Source organism: Haemorhous mexicanus, chromosome 27 (genome assembly GCF_027477595.1).
Source record: "Haemorhous mexicanus isolate bHaeMex1 chromosome 27, bHaeMex1.pri, whole genome shotgun sequence".
Taxonomy (NCBI): domain Eukaryota; kingdom Metazoa; phylum Chordata; class Aves; order Passeriformes; family Fringillidae; genus Haemorhous; species Haemorhous mexicanus.
In genome coordinates, this window is record NC_082367.1 from 3949846 (window position 1) to 3976115 (window position 26270).

General features: G+C 53.2%; 1 protein-coding gene across 2 annotated transcripts; it reads right to left on the reverse strand.

Moving 5' to 3' along the window:
* Positions 1-2668: 2668 nt before the first annotated feature.
* On the reverse strand, positions 2669-24824 carry TFAP2E (transcription factor AP-2 epsilon). 2 transcript variants are annotated; one of them, XM_059868495.1, is made up of 8 exons: positions 24694-24824; positions 24140-24586; positions 23792-23843; positions 10842-11060; positions 8190-8418; positions 7856-7974; positions 4737-4878; positions 2669-4200 (listed from the first exon to the last, which is right to left on the reverse strand). In XM_059868495.1, the coding sequence occupies exons 1-8, from the start codon at positions 24718-24720 to the stop codon at positions 3912-3914; spliced, it is 1524 nt and encodes a 507-aa protein (XP_059724478.1). In that variant the 5' UTR covers positions 24721-24824; the 3' UTR covers positions 2669-3911. The 2 variants fall into 2 exon arrangements, with proteins under 2 accessions (XP_059724478.1, XP_059724479.1); XM_059868496.1 differs by lacking the exon at positions 10842-11060.
* Positions 24825-26270: the final 1446 nt, after the last annotated feature.

Consider the following 26270-nt stretch of genomic DNA (forward strand, 5'->3'; position numbering starts at 1 on the left):
ATAGGAAGGAATGCATTAACTACAGGTCAGCAAACTCTGGTTATTGGGTTGTTTCACACCAAGAGCTGTTATTACCCTGTTGCTTTTAAGGTGCCTGTTTAAAGGTAATTATTTAGTCTGTCCAAAGCTGTGTGGAATTCCAACACAGCCTCTGCTCCCTGCTGTTAATGATGCAGCACAGTCACAGCTCCATGTTCCCCTTGGTTTGCCCTTGGGACAGCTGACTCTTAGGGATTGAAGAGTTTCTCTCTTTTTCTTTTTCACTTGTCAAGGATTGGTATGTGGATTTGTCATTCATTCAAAATTAATTCAAAAAGGTTTTTTTTTTTTGTTTTGTTTCATTCCCCTTTAGAATTGAAATTCCAACGTGTTCTGTAACAAGCATAGAAACCCTGAGCCTGAATCTATTTTTACTCTTTGACACAATCCTATGTATTTTCCCACGATGAGATTTGTAAGCAGTGTGGGAATTTATACTGGGCTTGAGCCTGGAATTGTGTAAAATGTTTTTTTTTTCTCTTAGGATGGAAAAGGAGAGGACATGTCAGGGGATGGCCTTGTTTGACAGTGAGCTGGGAGGGGACTTCAGTGCAAGAATTGGCCTTGCACGACCCCTGACTCTTCTGAAGTGTCTCTGTGGGCCTGCAGGAATGAGGGTGTCCAAAATTTTGAGAAGTATTGATGCTTTTAGAAAGTTGCTCCTGTGTGACATGTCCATTACTCATCTTGAGCATCTGTGGTGGAATCAACAAGTGAATCCAAATCATGCAACTTCCTCCCACTCCCAGGTCATTGGAGGTGTCCTGGCCTTTCAGGCACCAGACTGTTCTTCATAAAACATTCCAAAGACTTGCAGGTACCCAAAAAGGAAAATGAGGAGGGAGGAATTTTCCACCCCATGGATGTGGTGTGTAATTACTGGAGGCAGATCCTGATTCTCTGTCTGCGTTGCTCATCCGTGCTGTGTCTAAGAATTCCTTGATATTCAAAGTGCCCCAGCCAAGCCAGGTTTGCATAATGTGATCAAATTAGGAAATGATATTTCATGCCTGGATATTACAGTGTGCACACACACACTTTCATCCTGTGTTGGAGCGTCGCTTGCTCTGCTCTGATACCGAGCACCAGAGGATGTCTGCAAATGGAATTATTTCAGCATAGTTATCCTAAATAACCCCATGGAGGGAAACCTGTATTGTAGCACAAAAGCACCTTACTCTCCTTTATCATAATCCATTTAAATGTGGATTATGCTGATGCAGAACAGGGCACTCCTACTTTGGAATAATTTTAAATAGGAATAGTTTTTGTGCTTTTGGCTCACGCCCTGCATTATCCAAACTGGCTTTGAAGTGTAAACAAGCCTCTGATGTGTCTGTAATATTTCCATTCTGCTCTCTGACTCCTCCTTGTTTCTTGGCTCTTCCTTTGGGAAGGTCCAGAGCAAAACCAGACCTGCAGAGCCCGTCATTTAGGTCTTTGCTTTCACAAACCTCATACCAAGGGACGTTTCCAATCCAATTCCCAATTTAAATGCCTCCCTAAGCTTTGAAGGGAATATTTAAATGCAAGTTTCTGACGCTGAGCCATCCCCACAGATTATATTAGGACATTAAATGTTTCCTTTCACACTTTCCTGAAATGGAGGTTTGTGTTTCAAACCTCCTGTGGTCTCTTTAGGGACTGTTTGGGGTTTTCCCTCTATTACCATCAGCCTGTTCTGCATCTCTGAGAAGGGTCCAATGCAGGGAGTGCTGCTGTAGCTCAGTCCCTGCAGCTGCTCCTCTGTGAGGAGTAATGGTGTGTAGGGAAGGCAGCAAGGAGGGTCCCTTAAATCACCCTCTTCTGGTGTGCCAAAAGCCATTTTTACACCTGTTCCCGTGAAAAGTCACAGCTTCTTACCTGAGGCACGTAAAATTTACATAAATCTGCTTCCTGACCACTTCATGGGTGTCCTGCCTCCTGGTTTGGTGTCATCTTTCCCTGTTTGTGTTCTTTTATCCCATAATTTTCCATGCCTCTGTCACATCCTGCTCATGTTCTTCCTCCTGCAGCTCCAGCCCTTGGTCCTGCCTCATGTGGGAGTTGCTCCCACCTGAGTTCCCCATGGAGTTACCTGCTGGATTTTACCAGATCTGTAAGTGCCATGCAGGACAGAGCAATACAGGGCTAGCACACATCATCTGGTGTTTGCTTTGTTAGTCCTTTTTCTGACCATTCCCATTGTGTTTATTTCTAAACTCTGGGAGCTGGTGCAGAGTCCTGCTCATGGCGACGCCACGAACAAAACTAATTTGGAGCTTCATTGCCTGGAGATCAGTGGGGCTGTTTTATCTTCTGTTTTATCACTGATACCATGAGGTCCTTCTGCAGCTCCTCACAGACAGGTTTAGATTTGACTACCCTGAGTAGTTCTGAAACATCAGCAAACTCATTCATCTCCACTGGCGCCAGCTGGCTCAGCACAAGGGCTGGGGACATGGGCAGGAACACCAGCTCCTGGCACCCCCAAGCTCTCTTTGTGGCAGCACTCAACCCCCAGCCATGAAACTGGAGAATTCCTTCTTCAATCTATGCAATTTTATATAATTTCCATCTAATAGACTGTATAATCCCTTTTAAGATAGAACCACAGAGGAGAAGGATCTTCTCACAAAGACAATGGAGGTGCTTTCTTCAAATAAAAAGAGGTTTATTAAGAGAATGAGAATGACATTGTAGTGTGGGTGTTGTACATCTATTGCAGCATTAAGAGAAACAACAGCAAGTACAAAATCCTGCAGAACTTCTAGAGTCATCATCATCACAGCCTAGCTTGTCCATGCTACAGTTTGGTGGATCCAAAACTTCATTCCCATTTCTAATGGCAGAAAATCCAAAGATTTTCATCTTTCAAAAGAAAAAAACCCAACCCAAAACAAACAAACAAACAAACAAACAAAAGGCAAAACAAAAAACCCAACTCAATTTGATATAAATAACTTGCACTGGACATTTTAAAACTTTCAGATTTTAATTACACATAAATAAATATATACAGATTTAGAAGAGTTCCGTTTGGCCTGGTTCAAGTTCTGCTCCTTGTGCTTTATTTATTATTATTATTACTAAATTTAGAAACTTGTGTGCTGTTATCTGTGGGTTGTGGGGTTTTATTTAGTCCTGGGTTTAACTTCACCTGCCTTCTCCCCAGCCAGGAGGGCAGCAGTCAGGGGGACTCCCCTGGATCCTGCCCTGGGACCCATTGGCTGTGTGGTTGTTCCTCCCTCGTGCCGTGGCTTGGGGCTCCTCAGCCCACTGGAAAATCCACAGTGAGTCTCAGTTTGAAGCTGTAAACAAAGCCTGGACCTGCTTTAAATCCACAGCAGTTCTGCCAGCAGTTTTCCTTGGCCTGGTGTCAGGGCTGGGCTGTGGGTGGGGAAATGGGAAGGTTTCCTGGGTGTTTGCCTCAAAACCAGCAGATAAATCCAGGTAGAGCCAGGGCTCTGTCCCCCTGCCCTCGGCTGCTCCTGCTCTGGGTCTTGCACTGATGAGGCTTTTGCTCTTTCCTCTCAGTTTTTCACTTGGAACAAATTCCAGGATTTCACTATGGGTTTTTTTAAAAAGCAAAATAAAATCAAATTGCACATGACTTGGCTTCCTGCATCCACGTTACAAAAAAAAAAAAAAAAAAAAAAAAAAGGCAAAACCCCAAAGCCATCAGCCTGGCTTCTCTCAATCCCACTACGTTCATTAGCACTGTTTTCTTCTTATATTCTTTAAGTCTTCTTTTTTCCTGTCTTTTCTTTGTTTGATTTATGAGTTTCCCCGCATGTTCAAACTCAGCAGTTCAGAAAACAGTGCTCCGGGTCACCTGTCCCCCTGGAGCCACCGCTGGTGCCCGGGGGAGCTCCCGGGGGGAGGCAGCGCTGTTATTTCCGATGCTTCACCTCTTTGTCTGACGCTTTGGAGTCCCCGGCCGTGTGCCCGTTCCCCGTGCTGTTCATGAATATTTTATCCAGCCCCTTGAGGGACTCCACCAGGTAGTTCTGGAAGGCGGTGAGGGCAGCACAGATGGCCGGGCCCCCGAAGCCGTGGGTGATCAGGCTGAAATGAGTCAAACAGCTCTGCACTCCGGGCTCCAGGATCAGCGAGGGGCGGCTGTTCCCCAGGGGAGAGCGATCCTGGGCTATCAGGTCTGCAAATTCCTTGCAAATTTGCCTGGAAGAGAGAGGTTTGGTCACTGTAATGCACGTGGAGAGCTGCAGGACACAGTCAGGATCATGGAACAGTTTGGGTTGGAAGGGACCTAAAAGATCATCCAGGTCCAGCCCCTCTGGTGTGGACACCGGGTTGTTCAGAGCTTCATCCAACCTAGCATAAAACACTTTCAGGTGTGGGGCATCCACAACTTCTCTGGGTGTATTTTGGGGTTCTTTTCCTGCTCCCTGCCTCAACAGCCACCTCCCCACTGGAAGTTTTTGTCTCCAGCCTGGTGAAAGCCCCTGAGTGCAGAACTGGAGCCACAGCTTTGAAAGAGCACATGAGGCAGTACCCAAATGCTCTCCAGGGCTGGGTTACCCTCTCCCATGCAGGAACAAACCCTTCAATCCATGCAGGCCATCCCAGCTGCTGGGCACCTTCCTGCAGTGTAAGCCCATCTCTTCCCCACAGAAGAGCAAAGTTTGGGGGCTATTGCTGCCCTGCCAGGCTGCAGATCCCCAATGCACCAGTGGCTCCCTGCCCTCTGTACTCACTTGGTAGCCAGCAGCATGTTTTTCCTGGTGTGGAGCTCCGTGGGGTCGGAGTGCTGCCGGCACAGGTACTCTGCTGCTGCCTTGGCTGGGAACTCGGTTTCACAGACGTAGCCAAAATCCCGAGCCAGGTGAATGGCTTCACCTGAGAGCAGGACAGAGGGACATCAGCACTGTGCCAACACCAGTGGGACAGGAAACTGGGAACTGGGAACTCCTGTAGAGCTTCAGCCATCTCGCTGTTGGGGCTCAGTTCTGGTGGGACTGGCACCCTTCCCTGTCTCCATGCCCACCCAACAGCTCTCCCCAACTTTGTGTCTTGCTGCAGAAACACCACTGAGTTTCTTATTTTCATCTGTAAGACAATTAGTCTGTGTGGGCCAGATAAGCCACTGCCAGCTCTAAGCAGCAGCTGGGTCCTTCCTTTACTACGTTTTACAAAACAGTGCTGGCCTTGGAGCAGGGTGAGAAGTGACTCTGAGCACCTGCTGCAAAAGGAAGAATAGCAGAGGCATTTCTTACTGGGGAACATCCTCTGCTGCATCTTTCCCTACTTCTTCCCAAATTTCCTGCTTGGCCTCTCCAAATTGAGAAGAGATTGAAAGGGAAAGTGGAGGGTCACAGAGTGACCTCAGCCCCGTGACTGCTGGACGAGGCAGGGCAGGAGGAAGGGGCAGGAGGAAGTGGGTTACATCCCCCACAGGGCCCTCAGGCTGGACGTGCAGGCAGCGTATCCATCACCCCGTGGAAATGCCCACCCATTGATGGAATTGATCCATCTCCAGGCGTCCCCGTGGAAATAATCAGAGCTGATGGCAATTGATCATGCCCAACACCCGAAATCCTGGTCGGGCAGGCAGAGCTAATTTGCCTTGCCCCCCTGCTGCTCACATGTATTAGGCCATCCATCCTAATAGCATTAACCCAGATCCCATCCCAGCCTGCCCAGCTCCCAGGCTCAGTCTGTGGAGCCCTGATGCAGGGAAGTGTCTCTGCTTTCCACAAAACAATAGTACTTTGCACTTCATCTCCTCCTCCAGAGAAAGAGCAAATAGGGTAAACCCAAAGAATCAGAATTGCAGTTGTTTGTGTGTTAAAAGAAAGCAGTCAGAAAGGAATAACGGCTGAAAAACTGATACTGGGATAATAAAAAAACCTGAGTGACCTCATATCAGAGCCAGGGCTGGAGCCAGGATTTATTTCTTACATGAGTGGGTGAGTGGCTGCATATTTTAATGTTTTTTAAAGGCAATTTGGATGCTGGATTAGAGAGGTGCCAGGGGGAACAGGACACTCTGGCTTTAGTGTTAAAGACACATTGAGCCAGATCTTGAGGAGGAGAGGCTGCAGGAGAGTGCACAAAGGGCCATGGTGGGCAGCAAGAGCCTGGCTGAGGGCAAACCTCCTCCCAAGAGCTTAGGGATGTTTCTGGAGTGGAAATAGAGTCCTGCTGCTCCCCTGGGTCCAGGCTGGAGGTGCTCTCATGGAGAGAGGGTGAGTGCTTGGTGTACATGGTGAGGAATCCCAAGGGAGCTGTTTCTACCTGGTGCTCCCTGGGTTCTGCAGGAACATCCTCCCCATCTCTATGAGAGGCTGTGGGTCCTTTCCAGTGTAAGAAAAAATATTTCATTAGCACTCAAGACCCCATCCATTGACTCTTTTAAATAATTAGACCTCAGGAAGGCATAAGGGCAGAAACAAATTAAGCCAAGACAGCAAATGTTCAGGAAAGAGTGTGTTTGAGGCAGAGGGAGACAAACCAGTTTGTGTGTGCTGGGTGATGGCAGTGCAGCAGCACCTTCCTCTGGGTGAAACATCCCCTGGTTCCATCATGCTTACAAGCAGGAGGAAATTATATCCATCAAACACACATGGCACCACTCCTATTTACTATGAGCTGGGAAGCAGGAACCAAAACATCAGCAGCCACTTGAAATCAAACTGTACATTTCTTCCTTCCTTTCTTTCCTTCATTCTTTTCTTTCTTTTCTTTTCATGGAAATCAGCCTTTCATTCAGCACAACCAACTGCCCTGGGTAACAACCTCCGCCTAATGAAGCGGGTCATTTAATTTGCTGGCGACAATGGAGATGATTTTCTATTCAGGATCCCAAGGCAGCTGCCTGCACCGAGCTGGGCAGGGACACAATGGATTCCTGAGCTCAGAGGGAGGCAGAGCTGTCATTCCATTTGTTTGCATCCCCATGTGCTTTTCTCCCAGGATGCAGAGGCAACATCATCATTTCCATGGTGGAGAGAAGTAGGAGGGGAGGAAGTAACCGAGTTAGGCAGGGGCACCTGACACGTCTGGGCAGGGCTCTGCCTGCCAGGGCAGCACCTTTTCCATAGCTCTGAGCGTGGCTGCTCCACACCTGAGCTCCACCTGCAAAACCTCAGAGCAGTTTGACATCTCCTTGGTGTCTCACCCATTTCCTGGAGGAGGGAAGGACTTGGATGAGGGGCATTTCCTTCTTTACAGGTGACATGACCCGGACCTGAGCTTGGGATGCTGCCCACAGGCAGCATGGTTGGAAGCACCTGAGCTGTGCCTTAGGTGGGCACATGGGGCTGCAGAGCAGCTGGGAAATTCTTGGCAGCTTTATTCAGGCTTTTTTTGTGTTTTGTCTCTCTGACCCAACTATTAAAAACAGCTCAAAGAAATGAGGGACACCCTGAGCTCCAGCCAGAAGGATGCTCACAGTCCTGCTTGGGCACCCACGAGGAGCCCTTTTCCATGGGCCACACCTGATCCAACAGAAATGGCTGAGTTTTGGAAAACAGACATGGAAACATAGACTTCTAGAATGGTTTGGGTTGGAAGAGACCTTAGAGATCATGCAGTTCCAACCTCCTACCACAGGCAGGGCAACCGTGCTTGGACATTTTCTTGGACATTTTCTGTCTTGGTTTCATTTGTGTTCTGCCCCCTTCCTTCCCAAGAGTCTGCTCATTTAAAAGGACACATCCTTGAATCAGTGTGGAGACTTACACAGGGACATTGCCATGCTCATTCAGTGCTGACCACTCCGTATTTTAAGAGTTCTGGTTTGTGAAAAGCTGGAAATTAAGGGGATGGAAGTTTTGGCACTCCACCCTCCACGGGAGCAGGGAGGGACCCTTACCTTCCACGAGGGATGTGAGCAGGGTGACGTTGGCAGCTTTGCGCCTTCCTGCAGGTAGATTTAGTCCAATTTTCTCTAACCTTTCCCTTAAACACCGACCCCCATTTTTTGATTTGGCTCTGAAAAAGAGAAAACAAAGAGGGAAAATAAATTTCCACGTAATTCATGTTAAAGTAACCATCATCCTAATTTAAGCTTTGAGGTTTGAAAGGAAAGGAAAAAAAAGCAACAAAATACTATTCCTTAATGTACCACACGCCAGAATTTCTCATCTCTTTATCTGAAGCAAAAGCTGGTGCTGAACACAGATCTTGGGGCTCTTGGGGCAGCTTACCTGCGGAGGACCCCGCCAAGGAGAGAGGCGTTGAGACACTCGGGGGGTGAGAGCCTCCTCTGCACCTCCCCGACCGTCACCTTGTACTTGGAGGTGGAGCTGAGGAGAGAGAGGCGGCCGGGCACGGAGCAGAAAACCTCGTTGGGATTGGTGACCCCTCCGATGAGGCCGTCCTTGCTCATGGACAGCGTGGAGATGGTGGTGCCGTTGGCCTTCGAGGGGATGGGCACTGGAGACAAGGCAGAGGGAGAGAAGAGGAGACCATGGCTGAGAGACCCAGACTCTCCAGGCAGCTCTCCATCCCAGCACGCCTGCTGGGATGTCTCATTAGTTCCTTATTTTCCTCCATGAGAGAAGCGAGGTGGGGTGATGAAACTAAACTAAATAAAGGTTAAGGGAAAGGAAGAAGTCTGGACGCTGCCCTCGCCTGCGTTCCCACACCTCCCAGCCCAGCTGTAATTAAAGCCAAGGTTTGGGCTGGTCTCCTGGAAGACTGAGGATTGTCCATAGTGTGGCTGGCTGGACCTGTGGCCAGCTGCCCTCCCTGTCCCCTCTGGGTGCTCCCTGGAGGTGGGTGGCCAGGCAAAACGTGGCTGGCCCCGCAGGCCAGGATGCCAGTCCTCTCCAGGGATTGCAGCTGCAGCCCAGCACACACTGCATCCCACCAGGCAGGATCAACCACCTCCATTCCCTGCCCCAAACCCAGGAGCTGCTGGGCTGGCCCAGAGCTCTGCTTCCATTATGTGCCCACAGGAACCAGGAGAAAGAGTTTCTTTGCCTTCAGCTCTGGGATTAACCCCACAAATAGCCACAGCCCTAAACTTTCATCATCCCTGGCTTAAAGGAAGCTTGAGAAGATCAAACCCAATTAATCCAGCACAAACTTCCCTTTGCTTAATGGGCGAAAGTCAATTAACACAAAGTTAGGTAGGCCCTGGTAACTGCAGCATCTTGTTGGGCCTATGGCATCACACCAGGGCAAAGGGGCTCAGTTTTCCCATTTGTCATCCCATAAGAAACATTCCTAGATGCAATAAAGGTTTGTAAGGTAAAACTGTGGGTGAAACTTGTGCCAATTCTCTTTGGCTTTTATGCTCTGAAATTAATAACCAGTTTAACTCAGGGGGAAAAAAATCAGGTTTTGAAGGAATCCAAAGATCATTTCAGCCCTGGCATTCTTTGTGCTTCCTCAGGAATGGCTGTTCCACAGTCAGATGGCTCCTGCAAGTAATGCAGCAGTGACTGCTGTGGTTTATAAAGGAAATACATATGTTCAAAATGAAACAGCAGCCCCAGGATTAACCAGGGAGGGTCCACGGACTGGACCTATGAGGGGCGCTTACAATCAGCATATTGTAAATCCAGCTCAGCGACGTGCTAGCAGGGCAATAAAAATCAGCACATGCTCCATAAAAATGACTCATGTTTTAAGACTAAGGGATGAATGGAAAGGAGCTGAAGGACATGGAGTTTCCTCCCAGCACAAAACTTGCACAAAGTCAGGGAGCAAAGGGCGAGATGCACCAGTGCCCTGCTGGAGTCGGCAGCTGCAGTCAGTGTTTGCCATGGCTGAGGCTGGTCTAGGGCAGAACAAACACAGGAACATCCCCCTGAGATGTAGGAAACCAGAACTATTTCCAGGAAGGAGCAACTTCAAAGCTTTCTTCCGCAGTCCCAGAACAGGTTAGGTTGGTCTCTAGGGGATCCCTTAAAATCAAAAGTCAGAGCGTGGTTTGCAAATATCAGTGCAGGGCTGCTGAGCTGTGAGGCCCTGCAGGGTCTCAGTGATGGGGTTCTGCTGCAGAAAGGGCCACCCCCAAACCAGACTCCCCTGGGGAGCAGGTGCTGCTTGTAGTATGGTGTGAAGAGCTGTGTGTAACTGATCCACTTTGTAATCTGGATATATTTGGGTACATCTGTGCATGCCTGCGATCATGCCGTGGCTGCGCTCAAGCCGCATGCGTGGCCGGGATCTGCACACACCCGAGGGACAGCAGAGCCATGCAGGGAGAGGGAGAGGGCTCGAGCCTCACCACACATCCATGGGACAGCATCTGGGGAGGAGGCAAACCCAGCTGGTACCAGTGTGACTCAACACCCGAGCCCATGGAGAGGGGTCAGACACAGCTCTGTGTTTGCCAGTCACCCCACAGGCAGGGACAGGGAGGCACGGGTGATGTTGATGTGCAGCATGGAGACACAACACTTGGGAAACACGTACTGGAGGTTTTGGGAATGATGCTACTGCCAGAAACAAAGCCCTGGAAAGCTGTGCCCCGGAGCTGACTGCTGTGAAGGGTAAAGCCCAGCACAGCTGGGTCAGCCCAGCTCTGTGCCACAAGCAAACCAGGCAGGCACCAGCACTGAGCGTGGGTTTTGGCATTGCTCTTCTGCCTTGAAGCCTCAGCCAAGGCCACAGCCCTGTGACTTTGGGCACGTGCCGGTGTGGGACAGGGTGGCTGGGTCACGTAGAGCTTGTGCCCTCACGGGGGATGTGAGGGAGGCATGGAGCAGGCAGCAGTGCTGGGAGCTGAGCCGGGCCCCGGAGTCCTGCAGCAGTGCTTCATCCATTAGACAGCGTTGCCTCAATACAACAAGAATAAACAAAGCCACATTCGCCATTAATCACGAATTATTGTTATTGAGCCTCACCTGCTGCTGTTTGCCTGGTCTGATCTGCAGCTTGTTTGCCCATAAACATGCTGCAGGAGGGAGACAAGCTACCATTAAAGCCTGACAGCTTTGTTTCCTTGGCTTTTGGGGAACCAAAATTGTCTCTTGTCATCTGAGTAAACCAAAAGTCCCCCTCGATCTTCAGTTGCTGCTTTCCTGTTCCCGCAAGCAGCAGGTGATCGGAGCACCTGAGCCAGCCTGCAGACAAGAAGGAAGCATGAGAGCGGTGCGGGCGCCGCCAGCCCCGCGCCCCGGCGCCGACCCCCTGCGCCTTCCGAGCCCGGCGGGCAGCGCTCCGAGCTGCTCCCGCAGCTCCTGCCCAGGGCTCATCCCGGCTACGGCGCAGAGGAGAGACCCTTCGGGGCAGAGACAGGGTCTGCACGGTGAGGTTTGAGGTACTGAAGAGCCCCGATGGGAGCGGGGATTGCAGTGCCGAGAGAAGGAGCAGCCGGGCACAACGAGGACATGAGAGCCACCCGCGTGGCTTTGCAGCTGGGGATGGGAATGTCACATCGTGTCACTGCACTCGTCATCCTCTCTGCGGGATCAGCCATAGGAGACACCCGTTTTTGGCAGAGTAGGACATCACCTTTCCCACAGTGACCCAGCTCTCGCCCTCCCTGGTCCCTCTGGCAGGAGCTTAGACAGGCTCAGGTCCCAGTCCTGACCATGGAAAACCAGAAACACATCCCAGAGATGCTCATGCACACAGTGACACGCTACAAAGGCTGATGAGGAAGGGTTGGATACTCGTGCCCAAACAACCAGACCTCCAGCCCTGCCTGGTGAGTGGGATGGGGTACCCCTGGCTCACCCCAGCCCACCCCAGGAAGCTATAAATGGCTGGGCACAAGTGGGACTTTGGGTTGATTCAGCCAAAGAAAGGAGAAGAAGGAGACCTCAGACCTTTAAAAACTGCTCAGAGCACTCCCGGGGAATGCAAGGTCCTCTTTGTTTTCTGTTCTTATTATTTATCAACTATTATTTATTGATGCTTGATTGCTTTACTCTGTCCTTCTCCTTTTCTTAAACTGCCTGGCATTTCTGAGAGGGCTTTTCCCATGGAAGTGTTGTTTATTCAGATTAATCCTGCTACTTCTAAATCAGCAAATTCAGGTGAGCTTGGTTGCAGATTTCAAAAACTAAAGCCCCTGTGACATATTTTGACCTGCCTTGGGGATGCTTCAGGTGGGCTGGACACAGGTAAGCACTGGCATGGGTCAGAGGGGTCAGATCTGAAAGGGAAAACAGATTTTGGAATAAGGTTATGCTGGCAGACCTCAAAGGGCTTCACACATTGCTGATCCTCAGCCCAGTGCAGGTACAGCAGCAACCACCAAAGCCATTAAGTCACTCCTGACTCAAGCCAGCTCCTTAGTGCAGCTGGGGAAAATTGAGGCACAGAGCAAGTTAAATGATTTACCAGAGCTCAGGTACGTGGGCATGATCTGTGTGTGTGCCATTCCAGTCTGTGGGAATGCCTTTCTAAGCAATCCAGGCTCAGCTGGTGCCCAGGTGTCAGGAGGTGCTGTGCTGCAGGCTGGTTACGTACAGCCTCTGTTTTCATAGCTCTGGATTTTCTGTAGGAAGCTGTGAATTCGAGCTGTTTGTCACCCCATCATCTCGGATCCTGGTGCTGTGGTGATTTGGAGAAGGGCAGCATGGCAGTAACAGGCACAGAGCAGAATCTTGCTGAGTGTGGGAAGGGAAATGATCCTCATTTCTTCTGTACACCTCACAGGAAGCTTTTCCATCAGACTCAGCCTCTCATTGAAGCCTGGAACCTCACAGGGCAGGTGCCACTTGCAATCTGTTCGATTCCAGGTGTGTGTGAGCAGCAGTGGAGAGACCCAAACTCCCAGTGAGTCACTTGCCCCCGTGCTTGGAGCAGGTACATGTGGCTTCATCTTCCCTGTGAACCTCAAGGTTTCTGATCTCCCATCAGAGGAGCCTTTTGTGTTGCCTGAGCCAGCTCTGGTTTGTCTTTAAAATGTACCCTGGTGTAACTGTCAGATGGTGAACCCCCACAACTTCATTTGCCGTGGCCCAAAAAACCCTGATGTGGAGAGTGATTTCAAACAAGTCCTGGTGTCCAAAACCACCAAAAGTTTCATCCCTTGACTTCCCTGAGCTGCAGAACACCCTGCCTGCCTGGGGTTATCTCTTTGTATCTGGCACAGCCAGGATGAAATTGTGTTATGACACAGGAAAAGTCACTATCCCAGTTTGGGCTTGACTGTCTCCAGCAGCAAATTGCAGATAATAATGTAATAATGTCTACCTGGGAGGGATGTTATGATACCCAATTAAAACTTTCCAAGTAATGTCTGGTGGGAGATTTCTCCAGGTGAGAAGTCCTTGGGTGTTGAATGCACCAGGAGGAGTTGGTCCAGCCCCTGAGCACGGGATGTGATGATGCCCCTTGGAGCAGACAGGCAGTGGAAAGGCAATTCCACGAACAACAGGAGTCCCACACCTCCAGCGATGCTGCAGCCCATGGGATAGGATGTCACAGCCTTGTCTCCCTGAAGGTTTTTCAGGAGACAGCCGGGAGAAAGATAAAAACACGGCTGAATGGATTGCTCAGCTGTGAATCCAGCGAATGGAATAAGGAGCCTCAAAGTGTCCCAAAAGAAAGCACAAAGTTTCTGCCACTTCTGGCTTGCAGAGGTAGTTCCTTTGGCTTTTAAGTTTAAGAGGTAAAAAGAAGGAGCAAAACAAACCCATTCTTCAAAGGCTTTTACCTAGAAAACCTCGGAGAATGTCCTGCTTTTGCCCAGTGAAATCCTGCACGAAGCGATCCGCAGCCCTGCGCCTCCGCTTCCTCATCCTCCCTCTCCCGCACGGTCCGGGCTGAGGATGCTCCATCCCTCTGCTCCTGCATTCCTTCTTCTTCCTCATATTTGTTCACCAAAGTCTGTGGGTGAAATTACCATTGTGATCCTGGAAATGGGCACTTTGAAATGTAAATATTCGGTGAAAAAGGTGCAGCTGCAGCCCGGCGCAGTCTTCCATGCGGGGATTGCCGGGAGCTGCGGGAGCCGGTGTCCGTGCTCAGGGCTGGCAGCAAACCATCGACTTTTGGGTTTAAGGGAAAAGAAACTTTGCCTACAAAAAGAGAAAAATACGAAGTACAGACTCGTTTCCATAGGAGAAATGCGCTGCCTGCTTGCAAAACTATCTGGAAGCAGGAAAAATTGTGGAACTTGGGAACTGAGTTGCTTATCGTGGTGTTATTTGTTCTGTTCCATTTCCAGCTGGAGCTCGGGGTGCTGTAAGGGGAAAAACAGGTCCAGAGGGAACATGCAAATCGCTGCCCGTCTTACAAGTCTGTTTTCTTCTCTCTCTAGATACACTGCAGGTAAATTCTCTTCCTCGGCAAGGCGGAATCCCTGAATATCGGAGCTTTTATTGCGACATCCCTTTAAAAGTGGGAGTGTGCTACTGTTGAGGTTGCATTTTAAAGAGGTAGCAGTGAATCGCCTTAGGAGACAACCTGGGACAAAGCAATCGCTCATCTTCAGGCACAACAGCTCTGTCTCCAGCCCCCCACCAAAGCCTCTCAGCCCCCTGTCCCTCTCCAGGGCCGTGCCCCGGTCGGCTCGGCTGCCTCGGGCATCGCTGCGGGACAGAGCTGAGCCGTGCTGCCCGGCAAGGGCACACCTGCACCCTCCAAACCTGCCGCAGGTGCCGAGGTTCTGGTTCCATGGCTCTGCAGGTGCAGCGGTGACAGCCCCAACCCCCCGGTTTGTTCCCTGGTCGGGGGTCCCGCTGCTCTGACCCGCTCCGGGTCCGGGCTGATGGATGTTTGTGTGCAGCCCCTGATGGAAGTGCTGCAGAGAGGAGAGGGATTGCTGTTGTCTTCCGGGAAGAGCTGTCAGCGAGCTCATCTAGCCTTCGTTTGAATGTCTCTGATGTAAATTATAAGATGGAGATACATATATAAAAAAGATCTGGATGTGGGTGTGAGCCGGGGCAGCTGCTCCTGCCATCCCTTTAAAAGCCCTTTTTCAGGGAGGAGGTGCTGCAGAGTTCAGCTGCACCAATTTCCTGGTGCTTCAGCAGAGAGGTATTTATTGATGGTCCAGGGAAGGAGGTCAGAGCCATCAGCTGTATTTCAAACGAGCAGTCTGTAATTATCCTCTGTTCCCAGAGGGGATTATACAGGTATTCTCTTTATCTCGAATGCACAACCTGAACCAAGTCCCCCAGTCAAAGAGCCTCTCTAGGAACCACCATCATCGGCCTTTTCAAATGGAAGGATGGAAAGAATCTTGGTTTTATCTGTGGGTTTTCGAGAGATCGCTGAGCTCTGATAGGGAAATGAATCTCGGACCCCCAGAGGAGAGCAGGGATACAACCTCAATCTATTCCCATGAGAAAGCTGATCAGGAGAGGTCCCATGCCTATGCAAAACTCCCATATTTAACATTTTGTTTCCCATGCAAATCCATTCATCGGGTTGGGAAAGAAATATGAAGTTGCCATGAGATATTAATCCCATTTTTTGTTCTGTACCTCTGTTTGACCCAGTGAAGCCCCAACCATGTGTCACTGCAGGTGTCTCCTGGGGAGCTTTGGGATGGATTGATGGAGCAGGAAGGTTCAGACTGCCCCAAATCCATGGGTACAATGACTTGGTTAAGTACAGTCCCTGCTGAGTACATCATGCTTTGATAGGAATGGCCAGCTGATATAATATTAAAATTTACTCAGCCCCCTGTGCTCCTGCAGGACTTGGGAAGGAGACTAGAAAGTGCTTTGCAATTGATAATTTCAGCTAATGCATTTTCTGCTTCACCATTTAGGAATGACTCGACCTCAAATATGCTGCTGTTCAGAATAGTTTGTCAGTTTTTTGGAAACTGCTCACAATTAATTTGTGGTGAGCTCCCACATGTTTCCTATCCATGTTTCATTTCATGGAGTGGGTTCTGCTGTCTGGGCAACCCTGATGTCACAGTCTGAGCAGTAACTGCAGAAACACTTCACTGCAAGGCACAAACATCAATGAATAAAACATCCCCCTAAATAGTAAAACTCAGGTGTCTGAACCTTTAAAGGGAATGAATGAAAATTATTTGGGTTCTGCTTTTGAGTGACAAAGTGTTTGGAGATATTTCCTGCACTGTTGGTTGGAAGCCACCCCGATGCAGCGACTTCATTGGAGAAGTCAGTTTAGTCTGGTAATTCACATTATTTCCCTCCCCCTTGATTCTAAATTACTTTTTGTGAATCTGCAGCTATGCCATTCCATATCTACATTAGAAAATTAACCGTTTCAATTTCAGTTCAATTACTGAATAATTATTTAAAATTCTGTTCAAATTCTGCCCGTATAGAATTCATGTTTCTCAGCACAAACCAAGCAGGTTTAGAAACGGGAGGCTGGAGAGCCAGAGGATTTAATCCAGAGGAATTGGAAACCCACACTGCTCCATGCTGACACCAAGGGAAGCTCCCCATCCAATGTCACCCCTGGCTGTGCTGCAGCAAGTGCTCCCAGCCCCACAGACCCCATAACTCAGCCTGCAGCATCGACCACCCCAAATTTACTCCCTTAGCAGCACAAACACTTTGGTGCCCAGTCTATGAGATCTTTATGTGCTTAAACAGTTTAATCCATTTCACAATAACATGCAGGGGAGATTTTCCCTATAGATGCACCTGAATTGGTGTGGTTGGGATCTCCACAAGCTAAAAGGGGAGAACAAAGTTGTGACATGGCGGTGAGCGGTGGCCGATCCCGTGGAAGCCACTGCGATGTTCCTGTCAATTTGTTAAATCTATTCAGGTTGTTGAAGGGCAAAAGACCATCCAGAAAAGATTAGACATGAATAATAACAGAAAAAAATCTTCCCCTCGTACTGAGCTCGCTGCCAGCCCGCCGAGCTGGCGGGGTTTCAGTCTGGGTCTGAGCACAGCAACGTGAATCTCTGGGTTCAGCGGCTCCTCGGAGCTGCCGGCTGGTCCAGGGATCGCTCTGGGGACAGGCACTGCTCACCCACTGTCACGTTTCCTTTTCCTTGCTCAGATGCCCTGTGTTGCTGACACCAGTGTGTTGGTGAGACAAACCCACTGATGATGGTTTTTCAATGGCCACCCCATCTCTTGCTAACATCTAGTGCTGGAAATCTCCCAAAGCACCCTCGGTCAGATCCTCTGCTCGCACCTCTCCAGCCCTGGGATGGTGGCTCTGCTTTCTCCCATGCATGTGGCCACTTTGGGGCTCTCAGGGAGCCCTGGGGACACCACTTGCTCCCTGGGACCTGTCTGACCAGTCCGGAGGGAACAGGGCCTGACCCAATCCCTCTCTCCCTGGCGCCTCGGCACTCTGGTGACTGATGCCAGATAAATGCCTGAGATAGAGGGTGGGGAGACTCAGCCCGGCTGGAATCCCAAGCACGCACAGCAGACACTGCCATGGATTTTTAAGCCACGAAGGTGAACTTGTTCCCAGCTCCCCATGTCCTGCTCCAAGCCCCAAGCTCCTGCCATGCTGTGCTTTGGGGTTGTTTAATTGCAATGGGCACTTTGGGCTCTTTTCTAGCAATTCCCTCTCACTCCATTCTCTGCCCTTTCTCCCCAAACCACAACCAAAGGGAAGGCAATACCCGGCCACGACGGAGCTGGGTTGGGGACAGGCCAGGGAGAGGAGAGCTGAGCATGCAGCAGCTCCAAGCATCACATCCAGATTCGCTAATTAGTTCCTCCATTAAGAATTAAAATAAACAAACAAATGGAAGGACAGCAAGAGTGAGTAATTCCCTGGATCACACAGGAAAGGGTGGGATGGTTTAGTGGTTAGAGTGCTAGTCTAGGACTTCAGAGAACCTCATTTAGGCTCTTCAAATAATTAAGAGAGATTGCAAACATTTTTTTTCTGAGATCATCTATCTTGGAATATTATTAAACTGGGAGGAATAGTCTGTGTTTGCCTCTGCTCTGCTGCAGGTTTAGTGTGACTCTGGGCTGGAGTGACATTGATGGGTCCCTATGGGTCTTGCCTGTGTCCGTGCTGCTGTGGGTATGTGTCCTGATGGACCCCAGTGAGGCAGGTACCTGTGCTGCCACACAAATTAAGATCTTGGCACTACTTCCTTTGCAGGGACAAACACCACAGGTGTCACCTGGCCAAGGCTGTCCTGCTGCCAGTCCACCTGTGGATGAAATAGCCCCTGTGAGAGCCAGGGCAGTGATGTGACAGTGGCCACCAAACTGCAAAAATACCTAACAGCCCCCAGAATGAAGGGAAAGGTGCTCCAGAGCAAGCCCAACATGTCTGTGCTGCTCGCTTGGTGCTGTCCATGGAGAAGCCTCACCTGAGGTTCTCCTCCCAGAGCAGAGGTGCTGCTGCTTTGGCTCAAGCCACATGCCAATAAACAACCCAAGCTGGCTTTCCTGAACCTACCCTTTAAGAGTTGCTCTTTATTTCAAACAAAGAAAAAAATTCATTTAGAAACATCTAATTAAACAGTAAGTCATGACAAGGTACATGAAACTTGGAGATAACACATGCCTGGGAGGCACTGGGGAGGTTGAGACAAAGCCCAGCGCCTTCACCAGTACCCGCGTGTGTTATCTCACATGAACACACACCTGGGCTTATCCTGGTGCAATTATAGGACATTAAAAATATAATTTTAATGGAGGAATGGTGATCTGGATGCAGTTCAGAGTAAAAACTTTCTTTTAAGTTTCTCTGTTTGATTAGTAGGTGTTCCTGCCGCGCAGCGTGTGCGCGCGAGGGAGAAGCGGCGGGCTCGGGAGGTGTGACTGTGTTTTGAGGAACGCTGCTCTAGCTCTCGGTGTGTGCGAGGGCTTGTCGAAACTTTAAAGCATTCATGAGCAGCACTAAGGCAGCAAAACTTCCAGTCAAGACCTGGCTTGTCCCGGGTGAGCCCCTTTTCCTACTCAGGCGAACTACCGCCGCAGATGAAGGTGCAGAGAGCTGGGAGGGCTCCCCAACGAGCACAGCACCCTGCAGCTGACTGGAAGCCAAGAACCTCCACCCACGGCCCTGGACAGTCCTATAAAAGCTGCGTCTTCACAGCCCCAGGTGTTTTACAGGATGACCTCATTTATTACCTTGCTCGTCACAGGAAATGATGTTTATCTAATCTACCATTCTTTCAGGATTTTTTTTTTCCCCTGCCACATCTGGCTTCTAACGCTTCTTACAGCTCAATTCCTCCTTGCACCAAAACAAAGGAGAAATGGCACTGCTGCCATGGTGCCAGTGCCCCAATCCCACCAGCCTGAGAAGAAGCTGAGAAGCTTCAAAACCTGGAGCTCGCGTGCGGTGGCGAGTGGATCTAAGGATCTTGGTCTTAATCTCCCTCCTCTGCCGCATTCCTTAGTAGTGACAGCTACTTCTTGCAATATTCCTGACTGTGGGCTCTGAGACACAGCTTTCCATCTGCCTGTCCAGTATCCAGCCAAACAGGTCCACATTCCTGAGCAGAAACGCTAGCACTGCCCCTCGGAGCGGCTCGAAAGCCTCCGATGGAAACTGGACAAGTCACAAACATGAGGGAGGGCAGCAGCAGCCAGGACCAGATCCACAGAAATGAGGGAGAGTGGCAGCACCAGATCCACAAACACAAGGCACAGAGGCAGGAGCAGGTCCCACTGCCCCGGCACGGAGCCCAGGGACGTGCACTGTGCGTGCCTGGGTGCCAGTGTGAGCCCACGCCGGTCACACCCTACTCTGTCTCTACTCCAGGTTGTAAAATGCCACAGCCAAAACTTGTGCCCGCGAGCGGGTGCACCGGCCCCTGTGGCTCACCCTGCTCCAGCTGCCACAGGGCCCCAGCTCTCTCCTGCCCACCTCCAGCAGGACCCAGGGCTGCTCCCGCACCCCAGCGTGTCCCCAGGTGCCAGGGAAAGAGATTTGTATTTTTCTTTGTAATAAAAAGGCTCTCCCAGAAGCTTTCTGCTGATCCCAAAAGGATGTGAAAGCAATAAAACCCCTCCTTATTTTACAACCAAGCTGCAGGATTTTTTGCTACTGAGCACAACGACCTAAATGCTTGATTTCATAACCAGAAGGTCGCACCCTGCACCAGGAGCTCAGGATTTGCTGAGTCCCCAGTTTCATGCCTGGGGGGTCTCACAGCCAGACCTTGGTAGCTGACCTGGGCAACTAAACATCAGGGCAGCAGGTGAGTGGAGCAGAAAATTCCTGAGCTGCTGTAGACTAAAGCAGCCAGAGCCCCAACTAAACTTTTTCAGAGCTAATTTTAATGTTTCCCAGTCTAATATTTCCTGGTCTTATATAAATTCTTGGAAGGGAAAGTAAAATTAATAATAATAATAATAATAATAATAATAATAATAATAATAATAATAAAAAACACAGGTACAAACAAAACAACAACAAAAGAAAGGCAAAGAAAACAATTTCTGAAATACTGCTGGGAAAAAAGGGAGAATGAACAAATGGGGGTACAAGATATTGATAAATGCTCTGCTGCCCTATCCAAGATTTTATCCATTTAATTCCCAAACGAAATCTATCACCCCGTTTGTCATGACAGCACGGGGGAAAAACTCACCCTCCGTTTTTCAGAGCTATCACATCTCTCCCTGCTCCAAGTGAAATCGCAGGTCACACACCGCACCCCACAACCAAACTGGACCCCTCCACCGGGGATTTCTCGGTGCCCTTCATCACCCGGCGCCTCCAGCCCTAGGGATCACCACGGCGATAACGAACCAGAACCAGTCCCGAGGGCAGCGGTGGAAAAGGGTATTTGAACCTCTATTTCCAGCCGGGATCTCTCTCCCTGGGCTGCACCCGCCGCGATGCCGGCACCGCGCAGCCACCACCGGGCTGCGGGACGGGGGTCCCGGGGCTGTCCCCGAGCCCTTTCTGGGGTGAATCCCCGCTTTTCTTCTCCACTTGTTTCATTCGAAGTTACCTGCAGCCAAGGGGCCGGAGCGCAGGGAAAACAAGGAAAGCAGGGCTGGGAAAAACACTCGGAGGGGACAGGGTGGCAATGCACCGCGTCTCCGAGATGCCCGCAAAATCCCTGGAATTATATTAACGGCTGGAAGTTTATTTAAGAAGGAAAAGGAGGGAAAACAGACACGCAGTCAGGGATGCTCCCACATAGAGCTCCGAGCAGCATCTTCCCCGCGCCGGGCAGCGGGGGGACATCGGCAGTGACCCCCCTGCAGCGGGGATGGCCCCGAAACCCGGGATACGGGAGGGGACAGGCTGCGGGGACAACGGGGGGCTGCGGGCTCTTCCCTCCCGTTCCGGGCTCTTTCTGACCGAGGACTAAATGCGGCTCCAAGGGTGGGAGTTAAAAGGGAGGTTTGGGGATTTGGGGCAGGTGATTAATATTTTGTTGAACCAGGACAATAGTATCTGGGCAACTAATTAGGCGAGATAAATCTATTTCCACACGCGAAGATTTCTATCAGGTTTCTGTCCGACGGCCATTCCGTCAGGAATTCCAGGATTAATCGGTATTTGGGATCTCGGTGCGATTTAGGACAAAACTGCGCTTTTTAGGTTTAGCCTCGCTCCCTTCAGAGAGGGGGTTCTCCAGCCCTGCTGCCCGGCCGCTCCCTCCGGCTCTTTCTGCCCGGGACCCGCCGGGAGCTGCCTCAGATGGCTTTAATTTAATTTTATTTTTCCTGGGGTGTCATGCACCCTCGGGGGCCTGGGTTCGGCTCTGGCCCCGCTGGGGTTCCAGAACACAGCTCAAAGCTGACAGAGCCACATTTTATACATTCTAAAAAATTAAATAAAGCCGAATGTAAAGGAATTTATTCCCCGGGCCGTGTGGAGGGCAGAGGCGCTTGATCCGGGATTCCCGGCTGCACCTTCCATAATTCCTCCGATTTCTTTAGAGCTGAACTCGCCCGCTCGCAGCTTCCAGAGGCAGGGAAAGGGGAGCGTGGCCATCGGCTCGGGACCCCGTTCTCCCGATCCCTGACAGCGGGGTGGGTGACGGAGCTGTGCCGGGACGGAGCCCCAGCTGCTGCCGCCGCCGCCCCGGGAAGCCCCGGTGGCTCCGTCCCGCCGCTTCCAGTGGGGCTGCCCAACTCCCCCCACGAACACGCTCTTGGCTTTGGATTTATCGATTTCTCCAGCAAACTCCGAGCTCCGCTATCCAAACACAGGAATAATAATAGAAAAAATTAAAATGATAATAAAAAGGGCAAACACAGGGACGGAAAATAGATATTAATATTAAAAAAAATTAAAAATACCCAAACAAGAACGGGCGTGGAAGAACAAGTGTCCGTGAGCACAGGGGCTGCGGTCGAGCTTTTTGCACCGTTCCTGCCTTCAGCCAGAGATATTTTAATTTTATTTTTTCCTTTCCTTTTTTTTTTTTTTCTTTCCAAGGCTAGAAAACTAGAAAATCTCCAAGGGCAAAAAAACAGGCAATAAACAACGACCAATCCTCCCGATAGGAGACAAAAATTTCTAAGTAATGGCGCTTTTGGAAAAAGGAGGGGAAAAACCCCAATGAACCACTAGAACTCCAACCGAACTTCCAAACAAACATTCCCACTGCGGGATATTGCCCGAGCGTTCTGGGCCGCTCCTGCCCGGCCCAAGCCGCGGAGGTAAGGTCGGTGCCGGCTCACGCATCCCTCAGCTTCTTGCAACCATTCCTCACTCCCGAATGTTTAATGAAACGCCTCTCCAGCGTTCTGATTAAAGCTCAATTAATGCGGGTCATTAATGTCCCGCTGGCAGCCGCGTGTTCCTAGAACAGCCTTTTCTAGGGAAAGGGGATGCGGCGCACCGGGAGCGCCGCTCCCCCCGAAACGACCGGAGGCAGCTGGGGAAGAACTCCACGATCGGGAGGTTTTTCATGCAGTTACCGGGCATCGGCTACGGCCCGGACCAGCACCGGGACCGCGGGGCTGTAGCACCCACCGGCCCACGTTACCGAGCCGTCCCAGGGGCTGCGGTTCCGTTCTGGTTAAACGCGTCGTTCCCATGCACTTATTTCTGTAAAAAGTCGCGGGGAGAAGCCAAGAGCAGTGTTGGAATATTCCATAGTAGGGATCGCCCCGAGCACCGCACTGGACGTTCCCGGGCCCCCTCCTCGCTCTCGCAATCGCCCGGCGGAAAATTTAGTACAGAAATATTTTAGGGAGTTGAGGTGTTTTACCCACTGGTTCCTTGGGGTGTGGGGGACTGGTCAGGGTGCAGGGCAGAACCGAACGCGGGAGATCTCGGGAGTCGAGCCGGACCTCTGTCCTCAGCCCCGATCCCCGCGCCAGCCCCGGAGGGGAAGGCTGCTCCTCCCCTCCGGTCCCGGAGCGAAGCCCCGGTTCTGGAGCGGCAGAGGGAGGTCTCCGCAGACCCGGATTTTGCCGAGATGGGGCTGTGAGACCCTCCCGGCTGCAAGGACGGGCAGCACCGGCCCCAAAGCCGCGCTGCTTCTCATCTCCGTTAAACGCGTCCTTCCCCTCGGTACCAGTCCCGCCGAACGGGCCCGACCCGCGGTGTGAAGCCGTTCGCGGCCCATGCTGCCTCCCCCGCCGCCGGGCGCGGGGCTCCGACAGCGGGACGGCTGGACCGGGAGCACCGGGAGCTGCCGCCGAGCGCCGCCGCGGCATCCCCGGGTTTTCCACGCAAACCGGCCGCCGGTGGGATGGGCCCCGGGGCTCCCCGACAGCAGAGTCCGCCCGTCCAGGCCCTCCGGTACCGGGAAGGAGCGGCGGCCGCGGTACCGCCCGAGGGAGAGCAGCGGGCCAGGGGTGGGTGGGCGCGCTGGCCCTCCGGGACCGGCCGGTTTCGTTTTAGTCCCGCCGGGGACAGCAGCGAGCCCTCCCCGACGGGCGGGGGGCAGCTCCGCGGGAGGGCGGACGCGGGGGGATCCGACGCTGGGGAGCCCCGAGGGCAGGAGCGGGGCCCGGTGCCGCTTTCCGCTGAGCCGCCGCGCTCTTCTTACCTTTCTTGATCACGGACTGATCGAGCAGGTTCATCCCGCCGTCGTCCACGGCCTGAAAGCACCGAGGGAAGAGCCGTCAGCCGGCTCCGGGCACCGGCTGCCCGCGGGGCGAGGACGGCCCGATCCCCCCGCTGCCCCCGGCCAGAAGGAATTCTGAGGGCACGAGCGAGCCCCAGTAAAGGGAATCCTCGGCCCGGTGCTTCTGCTTCCCCGGGGGTACGGACGCCGTGAGGCCCGACTTGTCCCGGCCTGGAGTCCCCTGTCGCACAGGCAGAGGGATCCGGCCCCGTCCCCGGGCAACCAACCCACCCCGGGCAGTCTCCCGGCGCTCCCGCCGTCCCCCCGTACCTGGATGTCCTCGAGGCCGTGGTGGCCGAGGCCGTGGAGGCCCAGCGGGCCGTCGGCGAGGCCGTGGCCGCCGTCGGGCAGCCCGTGGAGCAGGCGGGGCACGGCGGGGTACTCGCGGCGAGGGTCGAGCCCCAGGGCGCGGTGAGTCTGCGAGAGCAGCCCCGGCTCGTCCTGCCGGCCGCGCTGCGGGGGCCAGGCCGGCTGCTGGTGCTGGTGCAGAGGGCTGAGAGCCGCGTAGGGATCCGCCAGGTGAGGATAAGCGGGCTCCTGGCCCTGCGGGTAGGGCAACGGCGGCTGCGGGTACGGCGGGGGGAAGTAGGGCGGCTGGAAGTCGGCGGCGGGCGTGTGGCAGAGCGGCGGCGCCGAGCCATAGGGCGCCTGGTTGAGCGAGGGCAGCTGCGGCAGGCGGGCCCCGGCCGGCGCCCCGGGCAGCCCCTCGGCTCGGTCCTGCGGCGGCGAAAAAAGCGACGGTGAGGCGGGCACGGACCCCCGGCCCCAGTTCCCGACTCCCGTCCCGTCCCGTCCCGCCCCACCCGGGCTCGTCCCGCACTCACCATGCCCGGGTAGCTGTGCACAAGCATCGGTGCGGGCCCGCGGCAAGCCCCGGGCGGGCCGGGCCCCGGGGGTGCCCCCGTCTCCGCCCCTCTATCCCGCCGGAGCGGCGTCTCCCATCGCCCGCCCGCTCCTCTGCGCCGGCCCCGACTCCATGCACGCCAGTTATAGCGGCGGGGGCGCGCCCGCCGCCCCGGGAGCGCGCGTCAGAGCGCGGGGACGGGGACGCGCCGCCCGCTCCCGCGGGGCCCCGACGGCTCCCGACAGCGGGCGCGGCGGGACGGCAGCGGGAGGCGGCCGGGCCGGGGGGCGAGGGGCACCCGCCGCCCCCTGGGAGCGTGGCTAGTGCTACCCCCGCGCCGTCGGGCGGCTCCGGTCCCCAGTCGCACGGTACAGCACACCCTCCCCCGGTGCCACCCCGGGTCCCCTGCCCCGCGCCTGAGAATCCTGTCTCGGAGCGCCCCGAGCCGCACCGAGCGAGCCCCGAGGGTCGGGAGAGCCCAAGAGTGCGGTCGGGCTGCGGGGCCGCGGCGATGCTCTACGGTTTGACTTTATTAGCCCGAGCCGGGTGCGGGGCCCCTCCGGGAGCGCTGCGAGGGCCCCGGCGGCAGCTGCGACCTCCCGCGAGCGCGGCGGGAGCGGGGCCCGGGGCCGGTGCTGCCGGGAGAGCTCGGGGCTCCTCCCGGGGCACTTCACACTCCTCCCCGAAGGGGAACGGGGAGCTGCATCCCGGACTGGGGACAGCAAGAGTTGTCTGGGGATGCTCCGGGTCTGGCTCCCTGCCCGAAGAGATGGACAGGAGGACGGGAGCCGGGGGCAACAGAGCCAGGGGAAAAAGGGGAGCACCGACGGGCAGCACGCCTGCCTCTCCGGCCTCCTCCATCCCGCCCTCCCTCCGCCTCCCCATCCCTCCCTCACTCTCTGTTTGAGCCCTCCCTCCGAGGCAGGACGAGGCGGGCCCGCAACACCGGGTCCTTGAGCGCGGCACCGGGCACCGGACACCGGCGGGACGAGCCGGGCAGACGGGAAGGCCCCGTCAGCGGCTTTGAGTGACCCCAATACATCCCCCGCTCCCTCCGATGTCACGGCCACGCAGGTCCCACGGCGGAGCGGCGATGCCCATCCCCACGGGCACACGCACACGCTCGGCCGCTCACACCCCGGCGCACACTCTCGGCTCCCGGACACCACGGTCACAGCTCCCCTGGGCCCACGGGCGCCGCGGCCGGGCTGTGGGGTGGCGTGTCACCGCAGGTCCCCGCGGTCTCACCGTGCCACCCGCCGGGTGCCGGCCGCCCGTCGCTGGGCGGGACGTTCCATTGGCAGCGCGTGTTTTACGTGGAGCGGAGCACAAACCCTTCACCCCCAGCTGCAGCACGCCGCGCTGTGTGATCGACATCAACAAACACAGCCCCACACTGCAGTTAATTTAATTCCACTCTTCCCGCCCCGAGCTACAGCTCCCTTCATTTTCATTTTTCCTCTGAATTCCCACAACTCAGACCTCTTTGATTTCCAGGTTTAATTAACAATGCTCATTAAATGAATTTTTATTCATTTCTTTTAATATTATCCTGCC